The sequence below is a fragment of the Symphalangus syndactylus genome, chromosome X (assembly GCF_028878055.3).
Source record: "Symphalangus syndactylus isolate Jambi chromosome X, NHGRI_mSymSyn1-v2.1_pri, whole genome shotgun sequence".
In the NCBI taxonomy this organism is placed as follows: Eukaryota; Metazoa; Chordata; class Mammalia; order Primates; family Hylobatidae; genus Symphalangus; species Symphalangus syndactylus.
In genome coordinates this window covers 119240901-119259605 of record NC_072447.2, presented here as the reverse complement: position 1 = coordinate 119259605, position 18705 = coordinate 119240901, and the positions used below count along the sequence as shown (strand labels likewise).

The window sequence follows — 18705 nt, the reverse complement described above, 5'->3', positions numbered from 1 at the left end:
AACACCAATTCTCATTCACAAAGAAGCCAAAGGTTACCTTCCCAAATGATAGATGTTATCTAGCAAACATAATATTTAATAGTCAAATATGGATTCTGACCTTAAAACTCTGAATGGAAGTTGATTTTCCAGCTTCACTCAACGTTCTGTTCACCCAGTTCACAATGATGTCGTCATTGGCTTTCTGACCATCTCCAAGATCTTCCAGGACATTGAGGGTATATCTAAGAGAAGCAGCAGAAGAAAACGTCACAATCTACTTCATGAGGAAAAATGCAAACATCAGAAAGATGCTTTATCTTCCACTTTTTATATTTCTTAAATTTTTCTTTTTTTTTTTTGTGACGGAGTCTCGCTCTGTCGCCCAGGCTGGAGTGCAGTGGCGCAATCTCCCGCTCACTGCAAGCTCCGCCTCCCGCGTTCACGCCATTCTCCTGCCTCAGCTTCCTGAGTAGCTGGGACTACAGGCGCCCACCACCACGCCCGGCTAATTTTTTATATTTTTAGTAGAGACGGGGTTTCACTGTGTAGCCAGGATGGTCTCGATCTCCTGACCTCGTGATCCACCCTTCTCCGCCTCCCAAAGTGCTGGGATTACAGGCGTGAGCCACCGCTCCCGGCCCCTATATTCCTTAAATTTCAAGGACTAAAGATTTCATGGAAAGAGATTCACACTATGTGAAAAAAATATTTCAAGCAGTAGTGGCTTGCTACTGCTCTACCCTTTGTAGTGGTGAGAGAGGAGCAGACTGACAGTGCTTTAATGAGCAGGTCCAACAGCCTACTGCAGGCACATTTTGTACTATTCCAATAGTGGTAATGGCATTAAATAAGCTGTGCTTTGGCTGGTGCCCAGTCATAATGAATGCTTTTCAGCATTATGGTGATCTTCATCAGCATTACAGAGAGAGATCTTTATTTTCAAATGAGCATGAGGATGTTCATAATTTTGTTCTGACAATTTTTTAATTCACTGACACTGAACGAGGCCGAAATCTATGTGTCAGGCTTCCTATTTTTTAAAAAAGGGACTAGCCATAGTTCTGCTGCCTAACTTGCAAGGAAGCATCTCCCACTTAACATCCAACATATATTCATTAATTAAACTCATTTCAGAGTGTAAATACAACATATTTCAAAAGTGTAGTTACTGACATGTCCACTTATTAAACACAGTAAGGACTAAATCACAGACCTGTATGATAGTAAAGACTAAACAGCTACAGTTGTGTACTATACCTTCTCATCAGCTGCCAGACTAAAGCTAAAGTCAGGGTTTGGTTCCCATCATTCAGGTCTTGCCCTCCAATGCCAACCAGGGAGAATTTAGCAGGATGCTTCCCTAATTCAACAGCATAGTTGCAGTTTTCTAGCTGCAAAGGCACAAGAGTAAATGGTTAAAGACTTCCATTTGTTTAATCTGCATACGTGTGTGTCTTGTATAATGCTAGGTATCAGCACACGAAAACAAATAAGACACAGTTTTTGTCCTCAAGAAGCTCAGCGTCAAGAGTTTTAGAAACAAAAGAAATGAATCGAGAATAAAAATACTCTAACAAAGATATACAGCAACTTAATTACCTACCTTTTTCATGTTGGCTCCAAGTTTCGGGTATGGAGGTTTATTAACCTTACTCCAGTCAACAGGAACTTTAATTCGTTCATATAACTGTAAGATTACCAGGGCATCTTGCAGGTCACTAATGATTTAAAAATAATGTAATCAGTGTTTTCAGGAAGCTGGGACTTACTTGACTTTCCTTAAAAACAGTAACACTACATTGTCAAACAAGATATATAAAACCATAAATAATACCCAAGACTCATATTTTCTATCAATCTGTGCTGAAAACAGAGCTAAGACCATCCCATTCATTTATTAAGTATTTATTGAGAGCTTACTGTAAGCAAGGCACTGTTCTAGAGGCTGGGCCCACAGGACAAAAAACCCTGTCCTTGCATTAGAGTCAGAGAGAGACAATAAACAATTACATGGATAAACAAACAATACTGGGGTGTTGTTTGTTTTGTTGAAAATAAACAAACAATACGGGGGTGTTGTTTGTTTTCTTGAAAATAAACAAACAATACGGGGGTGTTGTTTGTTTTGTTGACAATAAACAAACAATACGGGGGTGTTGTTTGTTTTGTTGACAATAAACAAACAATTTTAGGGGTGTATGTAAGTGCTATGAAGAAAAAAAGGAACTAGGGTTAGGGGTTAGAAAGTAGCAGGTGGTAGTCAGGAAATCTTTGAATCAGTGACTGGAATACAGTAAGGGTACGAGCCATTATATGCGAGCAAAGAACGTTCTGGGCTGAGAGAACAGTGAGCCAAAGTCGCTGAGTTGTTGTGGATGGTCTACTTAAAGGATTCCCTGGTCTCTGTTTCTTTCTTTTTTACCTTTCTTTTTTTTTCCCTCTTAGAGATAGGATCTCACTTTGTTGCCCAGGCTGGAGTACAGTGGCACAACCATAGCTCACTGAAGCCTCAAACTCCTGGGCTCAAGCAAACCCCCGCCTCAGCCTCCCAAACGGCTATTTCAAAATATAAAGTATTTGCTCCCTAGGGTACTATAAAGACATTTATATATTCTATCACTTACAGTTAATGATCATGTAGAGAAATAATTAAAGCTTTTGTGTATTTGGAAAATGATGATGGAAATCACCACTCGACATTTTCCAATATAAATAATAGCTACAAATTAATATCTAGAAAATCTTTAGAGCTGTCATTATTTAACATCCATTCATGACATTCATAACTGTTTACAATAGCAGTAGGAAGGCTTACGCATAGAGATGGTTTACGTGGGGATTGACACCAAGAGAATTCATCCAGTTACGGAAGGTTCTTTCTTCACGAGTTTCTCCTGTTAAGAATATTCACAAAATTTACTGATTCATTAAACACTTTATGTATGTGCATATAGTGCCAATCCACATATTAGATTATTTTATCTCTCTATTCAGATCTAGAAGTTTTCGATAATACGAGTTTCCAAGCATTCTTCTAAGTACATACATTCTCTCTAGATACAGGCTTATTTTTAAAATTTGAATTTATTTTAAAATTAAAGAATACAACCTTATTCTAACCAGTTAAGCAATTTAGAGATTTATAAACTTTTTATAGTCTCCGTCTCAAATCTTTCTCCAATATTTCCTCGAATCTGCATCCCTCAAAGTAACTGATGTTATCAGTTAAGTTACTGGTTTTATAGAAATATCAGTGGACACTCAATGAATTACTATTTGCATTATTTATTTATTTATTTATTTTTGAGATGGAGGTTTGCTCTTGTTGCCTAAGCTGGAGTGCAATGGCGTGATCTCAGCTCACTACAACCTCTGCCTCCCAGGTTCAAGGGATTCTCCTGCTTCAGCCTCCCGAGTATCTGGGATTATAGGCGCACACCACAATGCCTGGCTAATTTTTTATATTTTTAGTAGAAACGGGGTTTCACCATGTTAGCCAGGCTGGTCTCGAACTCCTGACCTTAGATGGTCTGGCCAACTTGGCCTCCCAAAGTGCTGGGATTACAGGCGTGAGCCACCGCGCCCGGCCACATTTCTTAATTTTTATAGACTATATTTCATGCATATATAATCTGGAAACGGTAAACTCTGCCTTTCCAAAACTTAAAAAAATAATTAGTATATATTATCATTTGTTTTCTGAGGAGGTAAAGGTGAAAGGAGTTGGGGTTAGTTCCAGTTACATTGACTGTGGATGAATGAAACATAAATATATACTAAATTTACAGGTCAAACTGAATGCATATGTGCACTTTTTCCTGATGAGAGGATTAAAAAGTGGTCTAACCCTAAATATTAAAACTAAATACTGATTTATTAAGTGGCTTTACATTAAGTGACTCGACTACTTTTTATTTTTTTCTTTTTTTTTTTGAGATGGAGTCTTACTCTGTTGTCCAGGCTGGAGTGCAATAGCACGATCTTGGCTCACTGTAACCTCCATCTCCCAGGTTCAAGTGATTCTCCTGCCTCAGCCTCCCGAGTAGCTGGGATTACAGGCACGTGCCACCACGCCCAGCTAATTTTTTAATTTTTAGTAGAGATGGGGTTTCACCATGTTGGCCAGGCTGGTCTCAAAACTACTGACCTCAGGTGATCCGCCCATGTCGGCCTCCGAAAGTGCTGGGATTACAGGTGTGAGCCACCGTGCCCGGCCTCGACTACTTTACTTTAAAAGTTCACTTGTATCGTACTTTTCTGCCAGTTTTTACTCAGCATCTGCCATCTACTTCTTGTAGATATAAAAAAACTTGCTAAGTCTAGATTGTAAAATCATTGTGGCCGATGTATTTCTACTCTGTAGTCCCACATATTCGAGTTTGAGAAGTTTTTAGTTACCTTCTAACAGAGTCCAGTCAATATCCTGGTTCTCTGGCTTAGTTAGTGCTGGGTATTTATTAAACAGGTTAGCCACGAAAGCTAAGTTGAGTTTGGGGTTTCCACTGACAACATCAGCAGGGGTAACAAACTGTCTGCAACCTAATTTATCTGCTTGTTGAAGCATACTCTCAGCTCTCTTCAAATCATCTGTTTCCTGTTGAAACAAAATCGGAAGACTTTGTCAAAGGCCACACTAAAAATATAGAAAATTTCCCCACAGTCACAGTCTGGGTATACAGTTCTACTTTCTTTTAGCCAACATATGGTACTTATTATAAAATTGTTTTGAATGCAAAAAAAAAAAAAAAAAAAAGTTGGCCCTCTTGGAGATGCAGTACCTGTAATATACACTAGATGGCGCCAGATCATATAGCAAACTACTGAGTACATTTAAATTGCATTAAGAAAGAAGTTATGTAAAAGGTTGGGGGAAACTCCCAGATTTTGTTTGAAAATCTGTAAAGAAAAATATACATTCACCATCTTCATTTTCTCCGGTTCCACTTTTCCTTTTTTCCTTCTCAATAGGAAAACAGCTTCAATTCTCCTTTTAAGCCACCTCAAGTTAAATATTCAGATATTTTCAGTAGAATTATGTTAAAATTTTTTTTCAAATGTACTTATCTACAATGAATCTCTACTAATTATCAAATGTGAAAGGGTATTAACTGTAGTCCTACTTAAGTCTCCTTTAGAAAACGGTGTTCATTTTCTGTAAATGGTGGGTTTATTCTCTTCAACCTGGCTTATTTGATTTTATTTTGCTGATTTACTACTTTCTGCTTTGGAGTTTCTCCTTTTCTCTATTGGCCCTCAGCTGAACTTCACTGAGGCTTCTGGGTACTGTGCATTAAGTCAATGAGCTTCATGACAGAGTGGACTCCTTGGAACCCTGGAACCTCTGGGGCTGTGTTATGCAGCAGAAGGAACTAGAAAGGAGGGCACTGCTGGAGAGCGAACTAGAGAGACAGGAAGTTGTGCTGAGCTGTGGAAGTCAGCTCCCCTGGCTGAGGGAGAAGACAGATACCTTCATTCATTTCATGCTCAAATCCCAAGGGAAATGCTTGTGAACTGTTGCTTGAATTGAAGCGAAGCAGAGAATCTACTTCCACTGATTTCTTTTGAGCGTAGGGAGAATGGTGGAAGGCAAGACCAAGGATTAATCTCAGGGAACTGAAGGATTAAAAAAGTTAGGACGAAAGGAAGGGATTTTTTCCATTACAAAGACCAAGAGAAAAAAGCTAAATTGAAATAAAAAACAGGTAAAACTGTTCAGAGTTAAAATTAGGCCTTGGTTGGACGTGGTGGCTCACGCCTGTAATCCCAGCACTTTGGGAGGCCGAGGCAGAAGGATTGCTTGAGCCCAGGAGTTCGAAACCAGCCTGGCCAACATGGCGAAGCCTCGTCTCTTAAAAAAAAAAAAAAAAAAGACCCTAAAGAAGGTGTAAAGCTGAAAAAGATGAAAGACACTGAAAATCGCGAGAATAGCATGAGCAAAGGCACCTGGGTGGTGGTGGGAAGGAAGGTTGGGGTGGGGAATACAGACTTTTGGGGAAATAACACTGGCTAGATTTTAGAGCAAGATTTGTAGGGTGAGTGCCAAGCAGAACATTTCAGACTGAATTCTAGAGTCAACAGAAGAATCCTTGTCGGATTCTGAAGAGGGAAGAGACAAAAGAGTGTTTTAAGATCAATTGGAAAGGATTGACTAGAGAAGGGGTGTATCACAATCAGTTAATATACTGATGCCATTTACCCTGGTATCAGGTCACATGGCTAGCCATCCCAGACAGCTCCCTTCTTGGACAAGATGGCCCCTCATCCCTACCGAGAGTGACCTGAGCTGAAGAGTTTTGCATTTAACATACAGACAGAAATATAAGCACACAAGTCAGTTACAAATTCAGTTCTGGTAAGGGCAGCATAAAAATGGTTTAGCCACGCAGGGCACGGTGGCTCACACCTGTAATCCCAGCACTTTGGGAGGCCGAGGCAAGTGGATCACCTGAGGTCAGGAGTTCGAGACCAGCCTGGCCAACATGGTGAAACCCCGTCTCTACTAAAAATATAAAAACTAGCCGGGCGTGGTGGTGGGCGCCTGTAATCGCAGCTACTCGGGAGGCTGAGGCAGGAGAATTGCTTGAACCCAGGAGATGGAGGTTGCAGTGAGCCGACACGGTGCCACTGCACTCCAGCCTCAGCAACAGAGTGAGACTCTGTCTCAAAAAAAAAAAAAAGAAAAAAAAATGGTTTAGCCAATGTAATCCACTCCATCCTGTGGCATAATAGGCTAGATATGTGGATTTTGTTAATTAGTAGCATGCATTCCATATCTAATAGGTACAAAAACCACAGATTCCTAGAAACTTGGGACTAAATAGTTCAGTCTAACTCTTTACTTTATGGATAAACAAAGTGAAATCCAATTTTGAGAAGGAAGTTATCCAAGGTCACTAAATAAATTAGTGACATAACCAGGGAACATGGTCTCTGAGAGTAATTCCCTAAATTAGATTTCATAGATTGGGAGTTTGTAAAACATAATCACATTACTCTCAACACAGGCATATGAATATATAGTCACTTAATCTATTACTGTGGTTATAATCCAAATACTTGGAAAAGGTTTTCATATAGTCACTAAATCTATTACTGTGGTTGTAATCCAAATACTTGGAAAAGGTTAGCTTCTAGTTACTTATTTCCCCATACTTGTTTTGAATATTTTATGCCATCCATATAAATCAATACCACAACAACGATGGAATTCACTAACAATCAAAATAAATCAAAGCTAGTTTTCTGGCCTCTGAATTACATGTACAGTAATACATTTTAAAACAATGCTTAAAATTGCCAACTCTACTTCATACGATTATAAAAATTATTGTACTTTTAAGAAATTGACAATAATTTTGCAAGATTGTAGAATTCAAAAGAGCACTTATACTTACATTGAAACCTGACATGTTAATATCTATCCGTGGTTCACCTTCCTTTTGTCCTTTTGGTGCGATTTGATTGAGAAGATGGAAATAGGCTTTGGAATCCTACAAAGAATTGAAAATGTCAGTGAGATCACAGTTACAAGGAATGAATGTATCCTATTGTCCCATGTTTGGAAGGCTATTTGCATTGGATTTTTTGAGAATATACGGCACAAATCTCTGCCTTCTAATTTAACAGGTGTCTTCCCCAGAAAAGTTCATCTATCTGGCCTTGTATCTGTCTTGCATATGGAGGAACTGGATTTTGACATGACTTCACAATTATTAAAGTCATCAATACAATAATGCTAATAAACATATAACCAGTTCTGTACCTTCACTGAATTACTGAAGTCAATAAGCTTGATAGACAAAACAAGCATTTAAAAAAGTAGGAGAGCAGAAATCCAGGAAGCATAGAAGAAAGAGAAAATAAACAGGTTATATCATTACAAAGAACAATGCATATACCACAACCTATGAAGAAGAGATTAGCTGTGTTAAAGATGTATTTAATTGTAAATTTAAATGACAAAAGCATTAAATGATAAACATTTTAGTTGCTAAAATAACACTGAACCCTCTATGATCTGAATGTACTTAACAAAACAAATGTCTCTTTTCGTTTTAAACCCCTGGACTAAATCACTTGAATGTTGTTTTCTTAGAATCCCAATACATAAAACAATGGGGTTGGCTCAGTCAACATGAATTCAGGTTGTGTGGACAACTCCACAAAACACAGCCTGAAAACCATTGTACTCGTACAAACGCTTATTAAGAGCCTTCACACACGTGTCAAGTAAATTCCTGCATCTTTGGAATGCTAGAGGACCGGAATTTGAGTCAAGATTCCTTAATCCTGCCATATGTGAAGACCACCTTCCAGCTATGATATTAATAGTTTCCTGTTACTGGACTTTGAAGGTCCAGACAGGCTATGAAGGAGTGTTTCTTATAGTCTATGTGCCTACTAACCCCTGAGGAAGTTGCTCAATATGTGAATTACTGAATCCAATTCCTGAGCTACCAAATATAAATGTCTGGGAGCTGCCCAGAAAGGTGCCTTTTAAACCAGCTACCCAAGTGAGTTTAAAACCTTGTGCCATAAATGATTCTAAGAATGGGGAAAATCAGGTAATTGAAAGCTATTTCAGAGCAATTCATAAAATGCCAACTCCGATCCTATCATTCGGGGGCATAGCATTTACCTCTTAAGGAATAGTGTACTACAGTTGTGAAAGTGCTTTCACTTCCAATTACTTGCTAAAGCTATATAAACAATTTATAATCTAAACCTATGTTCTTGAGAAGAACAAGTAAAGAGCAGACCCAGCAAAATCTGTATTTACTACCCTGAAAAGGGCTTTACAGGTGAAAATTTGACCATGAATACAGATAAACTGGAAGTTAGTTTTCGCATTACCAAACAATTCTTTCCTTTTTAAAAATATTGATGGCTGGGCGCGGTGGCTCACGCCTGTAATCCCAGCACTTTGGAAGGCCGAGGCGGGCAGATCACGAGGTCAGGTGATCGAGACCATCCTGGTTAACACAGTGAAACCCCGTCTCTACTAAAAATACAAAAAAAATTAGCCAGGCATGGTGGCAGGTGCCTGTAGTCCCAGCTACTCAGGAGGCTGAGGCAGGAGAATGGTGTGAACCCGGGAGGCGGAGCTTGCAGTGAGCCGAGATGGCGCCACTGCACTCCAGCCTGGGCGACAGAGCGAGACTCTGTCTCAAAAAAAAAATAAATAAACAAAAAATAATTAAAAAAAATAAAATAAAAAAAATTCAAAGCAGGCTTCACTTAAAAAAATAAGATTTTCTCTTTACATTTAAAATATATCCCAGTACATAAAATCCATTTACAGTTGCCTTGCTGATTTTCAGGAACGCATCTAGTGCATGAAACAAAATATACCTGGTTGGCCAGGTACCATGGCTCACGCCTGTAATCCCAGCATTTTAGGAGGCTGAGGTGGGAGGATCGCTTGAGCCCAGGAGTTTGAGTCCAGCCTGGGCAACACAGTGAGACCCCACCTCTACAAATAATAAAAAAATCAGGCCGGGCACAGTGGCTCACACCTGTAATCCCAGCACTTTGGGAAGCCAAGGTGGGCAGATCACGAGGTCAGGAGTTTGAGACCAGCCTGACCAACATGGCGAAACTCTGTCTCTACTAAAAATACAAAAATTAGCCGGGCGTGGTGGCGGATGCCTGTAATTCCAGCTACTCAGGAGGCTGAGGCAGAAGAATCACTTGAACCTGGGAGGTGGAGGTTGCAGTGAGCTGAGATAGTGCCACTGCACTCCAGCCTGAGTGACAGAGCGAGAAAGAAAAAAATAAATCAATCGGGCTTGGTGGTGTGCACCTGTAGTCCCAGCTACTTGGGAGGCTGAAGTGGGAAGATCACTTGAGCCTGGGAGGTAAAGGCTGCAGTGAGCCATGTTAGCACCACTGCACTCCAGCCTGGGTGACAAAGTGAGACCCTGTCACAACAACAACAACAACAACAACAACAACAAACCTGGCCAAACATATTGCATAATTAAAAGAGAGGGCAGGGTCAGTTGGTCTTATAATTTTGGGGCTACTCTTAATTTTCATGGATGAAATCAGTAGTACAGGCAACTCATTGCTTCCTCTCATCACTGAACAAAATCATATGATCGCATAGTATTGTTTTCACAGCCTTGCTGGTCAGTGACATTTGATGAAGATCCTTAAGTTTATTCCCTGTGTACCAACATCTGGATGTCAGACAGAATTGAGGCAGTTAAGGAGAACTCCACGCAATGTTTGCTATGGTAATGTTGGCCCTCTGAATGAGAAGCCAAAGGCAACATGTAATAAATGTCTTCCTCCATTGTTAGTTTTCCCCCACTGCTCATGATAAACAGTGAGTGAAAAAAAATTCAATTCAATGCAAGAAATATGAGGGTCTTGTATGTGCCACATACTATGTGATAGGTTGGCTTTAGTAGGAGGGCCCGGAGCAGGGGCTGAGGTAGGATACACAGACATAAATAAGAGCTCATCACTATCCTCGAGGAACTCACAACTAAAGGTAGGATAAAATGACAGGAGAGAAGAAGCCAAATGAAAAAGATGAAGAGGAAATCATGAGGCCCTTCCTCTCTCTTCTAGGTGTGTTTACTAACAGGTACACTGAGGCCTGGGAAAGGCAGTTAAGAATAGAATAATCGTGTCCTATTCTTTAATACTCCATGTTTAACAATCGGCAGAATATAACAAATTAGCATTATAATATGATAAATTAGCATAATATTTTTACCTTTTTCCACAAAATAAAACATAGGTGCTAATGCTCCTTATCTGGCTCTATTACTCTTCTAAAATCTACCTTCAGGGCCAAAAGGCAACAAGGCTTGGTGATACAGCGTTAGGATTTTCTCTCTGTTAAGCTGGGACGAAATCTTCCAGCTATTATATCCCCCTAAAATGTTGTGATTCTTTGAACAGTTACCTTGATGTCAGCACTAAAGTTGTTAATTTTTTGCCAGCCCGAGTTTTCCAAATGAAAGTTTGCCCATCTAAGCAGAAGCTCTTCTGGAGACAGTTTCATAAGTTCCTCCAAAGTCTCACCATCTCGGAGTAAAGCAGCCAAGGCTAGAAGAAAAAAAAAAATCCCACAGTCATCATATGACATAATAATGGTCATGCCAAGTTCATTCAGTCTGTTGACACTGTTAAGTAACAGAGATGCAAAAACTACTATGACATAGCTCCTAGTTTCAAGATACTCATAATCTACTAAAAAAGATAAATATATAATAGATATAATAACATAATACTACAATTTATTCTTTTCTCTGTTATTCTTCACATTCCAAATACCAAATGAGGTTATGGCCTTTAAGCTTAATGCAAGCTTCACATTATGTCATATGTTTGCATAAATTGTTCTTATTTAACACTTCTAAAGTCAAGGATTTGGGGCCAGGCGCGGTGGCTCATGCCTGTAATCCCAGCACTTTGGGAGGCCGAGGTGGGCGGATCACGAGGTCAGGAGATCAAGATCATCCTGGCTAACACGCTGAAACCCCATTTCTACTAAAAATACAAAAAATTAGCCAGGCGTGGTGGCGGGCGCCTGTAGTCCCAGCTACTTGGGAGGCTGAGGCAGGAGAATGGCGTGAACCTGGGAGGTGGAGCTTGCAGTGAGCCGCTATCATGCCACTGCACTCCAGCCTGGGCGACACAGTGAGACTCCGTCTCAAAAAAAAAAAAAAAAAACAAAAAAAAAAAACAACAAAAAAAGTCAAGCATTTGGGGGAAAGATGTTTAAAATTTGGGAATCTTTTACTTAACCTTTTGATTAAAGTAGTCTAGAAACACGGTGGTATTTGTATTTAAGTATAATTAATCAATTAACTCTTGAAGGCTCAAGCCTATTTTAACAGGAATATAATTCATCCTTATATTTTCTTTTTCTTTTCTTTCTTTTGAGAGAGTCTCACACTATTGACCAGGCTGGAGTGCAGTGGCGTGACCTCGGCTCACTGCAACCTCTGCCTCCCAGGTTCAAGCGATTCTCCTGCCTCAGCCTCCCGACTAGCTGGGACTACAGGTGCATGCCACCACGCCCAGCTAACTTTTCTATTTTTTTGCAGAGACGGGGTTCCGCCATGTTAGCCAGGGTGGTCTCCAACTCCTGGCCTCAAGTGATCCACCTGTCTCGGCCTCCCAAAGTGCTGGGATTACAGGTATGGTCCAACACACCCGGTTGCAATCTTACATTTTCTCTCTTTTTTTCTTTCTTTCTTTCTTTTTTTTTTTTTTTTTTGAGACAAGTGTCTCGCTCTTTTGCCCAGGCTGGAGTGCAATGGCACAATCTCAGCTCACTGCAACCTCCGCCTTCCAGGTTCAAGCAATTCTCCTGCCTCAGCCTCCGGAGTAGCTGGGACTACAGGCACGTGCCACCATGCCCGGCTAATTTTTTGTATTTTTAGTAGAAATAGGGTTTCACCATGTTAGCCAGGCTGTGATTGTGCCACTGCACTCCAGCTTGGGTGACAGAGTGAGACCCTGTCTCCAAAAAAGATGGTGCAAAATGGTGGAGCTGAGGGTGGTAATGGGGTAGAAGTTGTGTAGGCAGAACAGAAAAAAATAGATAATCAAGTTTGAGGACTTCAGGAACGCTCCTTAATCTCTCTGTGCTTTTGTGTCATTATTGCAAAATGAATTGTAAAGTGCCAGACAAATGTGAATTACTAATAAAGAAGAGAGTCATGTAATTAGACTATTTTCCTGAATAACTCTATAGCATTACCTTATGTTCATTCCAGTTACCACCATTTAATCACCTCCATTAAGTGAGAGCATGAAAGTCTGCATGACTAGAAAAAAATAACCAATAAACAACTTCCAGAATGACTGTGTTCCATTACCTTCGTTCCTGCTTAATTCAATGTCAGCGAACAAACCGATCTTAATGATCTGCCAAAGCAGTCCCAAAACCAGATGAGGTTTCCCAGCCCTCAAATCTTCTGCACCAATGTTCACAACATGACACCCAATGGCAGAAGCAGAGTTCAGTGCCAAGTTCAAGTTTTCCTGCAAGACAGCCAAATTATACACTTGCTTCTTGACCTTTCCATTTTTTAGCAGTCTACTTTCTCCCTTCACTGAAAATAACATTCAATGATGAAATTAATACCCTGTATTAATTTCATCCATATATGTGTCACAAAAAACAAATTCCAGATTTTTGTGTTAGAAAGCCTAGATAAGACAAATTTCAGCCTTATTGCTATTGCCTTTTGCAGAATCTTATGAGAAGTTAACTTTGTATTTTTCTTTGGTACCTTTTGAAGTATGCTGGCACTAAAGGAAAAGGCTGAGTACCACAGTAAATATATCCATGTGAGTAAAGTGTTATAATTCCAAAAATGCCTAAATGGGTGAGAGACCAACAGTACTGCATATGCCCAAAAGAGTTTTAGAAGTTATCAATGTCCACATCCCAAGAGGTGCTCTTCCCTGAGGGAATTTTGCTAATAATCTAATATTCACTTGATAGAAAAAAAAATGGTCCATTTCTTAAGCACGCCAGTTAATTAAGAGCTTATATACTTCTGCTTATCTCTGTAGTGCTTGAACACATTATCAAATGAAAAGAACATGGGGCTTTGAAATTAGAATGGGATTTGAACCTCAGTTCCAACATTAATCTCAGGCAAGCTCAGAAACCTTTCTGAGTCCCAGTTCTGTCTGTATAACCTGGATAACAATCCCACACAACAGTTTTTACAAGGATTGATTGGGAGCCTACAGAGTGCAGAGGCCGAAGTCTGTAGAACAGGTCCTCAAACAGTAGTTTCATGTTAAAGGGAGGGGAGAACAATGCATACCTGAATGATGAAGGGTGTAAGTTTCTTCTTATTGATTGCTCTTTCATCAATGGTATCAGGAACTGAAAGATTAATCATTTTACTGAAACAAAAATTAAAAAAAAGGTTGATGTAAAAAAAAGAGCTGATTTACTTTTATAAAGTGGCTGTAAATATTTGCAAATATTTTAAAGTTTACTATAACATCTCTTTCATGTACTCTAAAAAATGTAGCTAGATGACTTTTATCATGTTGATCATAATAAACTACACATATGGAAAATAAAAACTAAAAATAAAAAAGGCCAAGGCCTGATGTGGTGGCTGATGTCTATAATCCCAGCACTTCGGGAGACTGAGGCAGGAGGACTGCTTAAGGCCAGGAGTTCCAGACCAGCCTGGGCAATATAGTGAGACCCTATCTCTACAAAAACGATAAAAAAAATTAGCCAGGCATGGTGGCATGTGCCTGTAGTACTAGTTACCCAGGAGGCTGAGGAAAGAGGATAGCTTGAGCCCAGGAGTTCAAAGTTACAGTGAGCTATGATCACACCATTCCACTCCAGCCTGGGCAACAGAGCAAGACCCCATCTCAAAAGAAAAAATAAATAAATAAATAAATAAAATAAAACCCTGGCCAGGCATGGTGGCTCACGCCTGTAATCCCAGCACTTTGGGAGGCCAAGGCAGGTGGATCATCTGAGGTCAGGAGTTGGAAACCAGCCTGGCCAACATGAGAAAACTCGTCTCTACTAAAAATACAAAAATTAGCACAGCGTGGTGGCGGACACCTGTAGTCCCAGCTAGTCGGGAGGCTGAGGCAGAAGAATTGCTTGAACCTGGGAGGCAGAGGTTGAAGTGGGCGGAGATCATGCCACTGCACTTCATCCTGGGCAATACAGCAAGATGCTGTTAAAAAAAAAAAAAAACCCAAAAAGACCAAAATATGTGTATAGTAGTTGGGTATCTCTGAGCAGAGGATTGTAACATGCTTTCTCTTTTAATTTTTTTTTATTTTTTCCTCATTCTTTTATGAAAGAAAATAACTTGGATATTGACAACAAAACTTGGGCCAGGTACGGTGTGGCTCACACCTGTAACCCTAGCAATTTGGGAGGCCAAGGCAGGCAGATTGCTTGAGCTCAAGAGTTCAAGTCTAGCCTAAGCAAGATGGTGAAACCCCATCTCTGCAAAAAATTAAAAAAAAAAAATAGCTAGGCATAGTGGCGTATGCTTGTAGTCCTAGCTACTTTGGAGACTGAAGTTGGAGGACTGATTGAGCCCAAGAGGTCATGGCGGTAGTGAGCCATGATTGAATCACTGCACAGCAAGACCCTGTCTGAAAGAAAAAAAAAAGTTGGGGGTGGAACTTTATTGAATATATTTTAAAGACAGATAAAATCCTGCATTGGAAATGAGTCTTTTCCACAAAACAGTAAAATTAGTTGAGCATGAGATTCTTTCGTTCACCAAATGTTTACCGAGTGCCTCAACGAGCTAGACACTATATTTGGTGCTGGCAGTATAGTGGCGAGAGAAAGATTAGGTAGGCTATAGTCTATGACTCATTAGGAAAAATCTCATTTGGTAAAATCTAGATTTAGACTTTAACATTTTATTTTTTATTTTGTTGTTTTTTAGAGACAGGGTCTAACTCTCGCCTGGGCTGCAGTACAGAGGCCCAAATCATAGCTCGAATCACTGCAGCCTCGAACTCCTGGGCTCAAGGGATCCTCCAACCTCAGCCTCCAAGTACCTGGGATAACAGGTGCGAGCCACTATGCCTGGCTCTGACATATTAGATGTTCATAATACTGCCCTAATAAATTTTATTCTATAGAAAGAAAGCCATGCTTCTTTCCATGCAAAATTTAAATCTTAGTTAGTTCAATATAATTATCTCTTATTATTTTTATAATTTATATATTTTTTGAGTTCTGCAGGGTGAGTCCCCAAAGAGGGAAACCTGCAGTCTTCTCTCTATATTAAAATGCAAGGGAGGCCGGGCATGGTAGCTCATGCCTGTAATCCCAGCGCTTTGGTAGGCTGAGGCGGGAGGATCACTTGAGGTCAGGAGTTCGAGATCAGCCTAGCCAACATAGTGAAACCCTGTCTCTACTAAAAATACAAAAATTAGCTGGGTGCAGTGGTGAGCACCTGTAGTCCCAGCTACTCGGGAGGCTGAGGCACAAGAATTGCTTGAACCTGGGAGGCGGAGGATGCAGTGAGCCGAGGTCATGCCACTGCACTCCAGCCTGGGCGACAGAGCAAGGCTCCATCTCAAAAACAAAAACAAAACACACACATGGGAAATTATTTCTTCACTGCCTATAAACAGACCACAAAGGAAATGTATATATATATTCTTATTTCTTAGACAGACAGGGTCACCCAGGCTGGAGTTCAGTGGTGCAAATCCTGGCTCACTGCCGCCTTGTACTCCTGGACTCAAGTGATCCTCTTGCCTCAGCCTCTCAAGTAGCTGGGACTAAAGGGGTGCAACCCCATGTTGGGTTAATTTTTAAATTTTTTTGTAGAGACAGGGGTCTTGTTTTGTTGCCCAGACTGGACCTAACTCCTGGCCTTCAGCAATCTTGCTGCCTCAGCCTCCCAAAGGGCTGGGCATGAGCCACCATGCCCAGCTTATCTTACATTTTTAAAATCAGCTTTTCAAACAACCAAAATGACCCTACTGCAAAAAGAAGAATTGTGTATACTATAATATACACTGTCAGCCGGGCACGGTGGCTCACGTCTGTAATCCCAGCACTTTGGGAGGCCGAGGTGGGCAGATCACCTGAGGTCTGGAGTTCGAGACCAGCCTGATCAACATGGAGAAACCCCATCTCTACTAAAAATAAAGAAATAATAATAAAAAAAATTAGCCAGGTGTGGTGGTGCATGCCTGTAGCCCCAGTTACTCAGGAGGCTGAGGCAGGAGAATGGCTTGAACCCAGAGGCGGAGGTTGCGGTGAGCCGAAATTGCACCATTGCACTCCAGCCTGGGCAACAAGAGCGAAACTCTGTCTCACACACACTATATATATATATATATATATATATATATATATATATATATATAAAAAATATATAATAATACTATATATTATATATATATATATAGTCATCTGAAATATGTCAATTGCACTACCCTAAGCACTCTGTATGTAGTAATTTACTTAATGCTCACAAAAGCCCTGTGAGATAAGTATAATAATGTGGAGATCATAATAGATGGAAACTGAAATGCAAAGGGGTTGAGTATTATGATCACAGTTGTACCGCTTCAGAGTGGCAGGACTGAATAGAAAGAACTCAGGCAGACTGATTATAGAGCATGCTATTAACCACTGTGTGACACTGCCTCTATAAATTGGAACATCAACTGGCAGTGTTGATAATCTTGTATTATGTCTGCCAAGATGCTGTTGGCTGTGGGGCAGCAGCAGTGACAAAAGCATTTTTTAGAAATAGGTCATTGGAGAGTGAGAACTGAAGAGTAGCCTCTTTTTTTCTTTTGGAAGCTGTGGTACTTTAGAATAAACAGCTACTGACATACTTAAGTTCAACAAAGTTGTAATGTTCTGCTGGCCTGGTGTTGAGAAGAAAATGGAGGCTGAGAGCTTCCCTATAAAGAGGTTGTCGATTTATGGCTGAATTTTAGATTCATGGACAGACCTAGAGATTAAATGAAAAAGGCAGAACCTGGATAATTTTCCATTCTAATTATTTCTTGAGGTGAATCTGTCAAGCATGCAGAAACAAATATATCAATTATATGGAAGGCTATTTTTGGATATCTGGATATAAAACAAGCTAACATCTTACCAAAGCACAATTCCATCACCAACAGCTTTGAACAGGTCATCGGTGTTAGGGTTCATTGGTATAACATGTCTACAATCAGGATCATTTTCCAAAGCTTTGTTTATCCAGTTAACAAAAGCATATTTTTCTTCCTCTAAAATTATGTTAAATAACAAGACATTAGTTCATACTCTAAGTTATTAAATATTTGACTCTAAAGCCTAAAATAGTTGTGCAGGAGTGCTGAAAGTTAATGTGTCAGAAACGTGGTTATTCTGTGTGGAAACCCAGACACTTGGATGCAATTACAAAATTAAGAAAAAGAATAGAACACGTTAACCGGTCCTCAGAAAAGTTACAAAATTCCTTAAAAATTATACTTACATTACTGTATAATGCACTGTAATAAAGCCTGTCATTCCATGGATTGTATCCTGTCTCTTGCAAGCTAACAAAGCCGTACAATAAACACTTATAATGCCTTTATGACAAGTATTAGTCTCAAGCCTAAATACATGTCACAAAGGACTTCTACTGTATTCTTAATTAGAAGGTAATGTTTTTCTAGAGCCCTTCCTTGCCATTACAGCAACCATCCCACTTAGCACATTGTGTTAACCTATTGCATATGAAATGATTACCTGAGTAAGAATGCTGTGTTCCTTCGCTGGACAACTCTGAAGTTCCGCCCAGAGCACAAATACCTTCTTTCCTGTTGATTGCTTTGCGGAAGGTCTTGGCAATATCACTACTTTTTACCTCTTGAAAAATCTATTAATTAAAGTAATTTTGTTGATTCACAATTAATTTCAAACTATGCACAATAAGCATATTTATATTCTTTTATATCTTGATCACTTACATTTTTTCCATAGCTGATGTTAAAAGATATAAAAAATTGGGCTTGAGTTTTTGAAATGCTAAACAAATACTACAATACTCCTTCTGAAAATGAAGCACCAGAATGTCAATTGCACACACTTGTCAAAAACATTAAGCGCTACATGCATTGAATTCACTTTAAGCCAAAAACTAATGTGGTTCAAAGGTACAGGTAAATCTGTTAATTTTCTGCAAACAAGGAAGGCTTTATTCTTTTCCTGGAGAGAAAACATTGAAGAATCCCCCTACT

General features: G+C 39.8%; 1 protein-coding gene across 8 annotated transcripts in view; it reads right to left on the bottom strand.

The window, feature by feature from the left end:
* The window catches only part of PLS3 (plastin 3), a 90763-nt gene that overhangs the window by 2876 nt on the left and 69182 nt on the right, over positions 1-18705 (bottom strand). For 5 of the 8 annotated variants that reach the window (XM_055269508.2, XM_063634844.1, XM_063634845.1 and 2 more), the window contains 11 exons: positions 18215-18344; positions 17595-17727; positions 13788-13869; positions 12825-12990; positions 10901-11043; positions 7377-7472; positions 4381-4576; positions 2798-2876; positions 1586-1700; positions 1240-1373; positions 101-224 (listed from right to left, as the gene is read on the bottom strand). In XM_055269508.2, the coding sequence (XP_055125483.1) occupies positions 101-224; positions 1240-1373; positions 1586-1700; positions 2798-2876; positions 4381-4576; positions 7377-7472; positions 10901-11043; positions 12825-12990; positions 13788-13869; positions 17595-17727; positions 18215-18344 (1398 nt within the window). Of the gene's footprint in view, positions 1-100; positions 225-1239; positions 1374-1585; positions 1701-2797; positions 2877-4380; positions 4577-7376; positions 7473-7744; positions 7772-10900; positions 11044-12824; positions 12991-13787; positions 13870-17594; positions 17728-18214; positions 18345-18705 lie in introns of all 8 variants that reach the window. The other 3 variants (XM_055269504.2, XM_055269505.2, XM_055269507.2) reach the window with 1 other exon arrangement.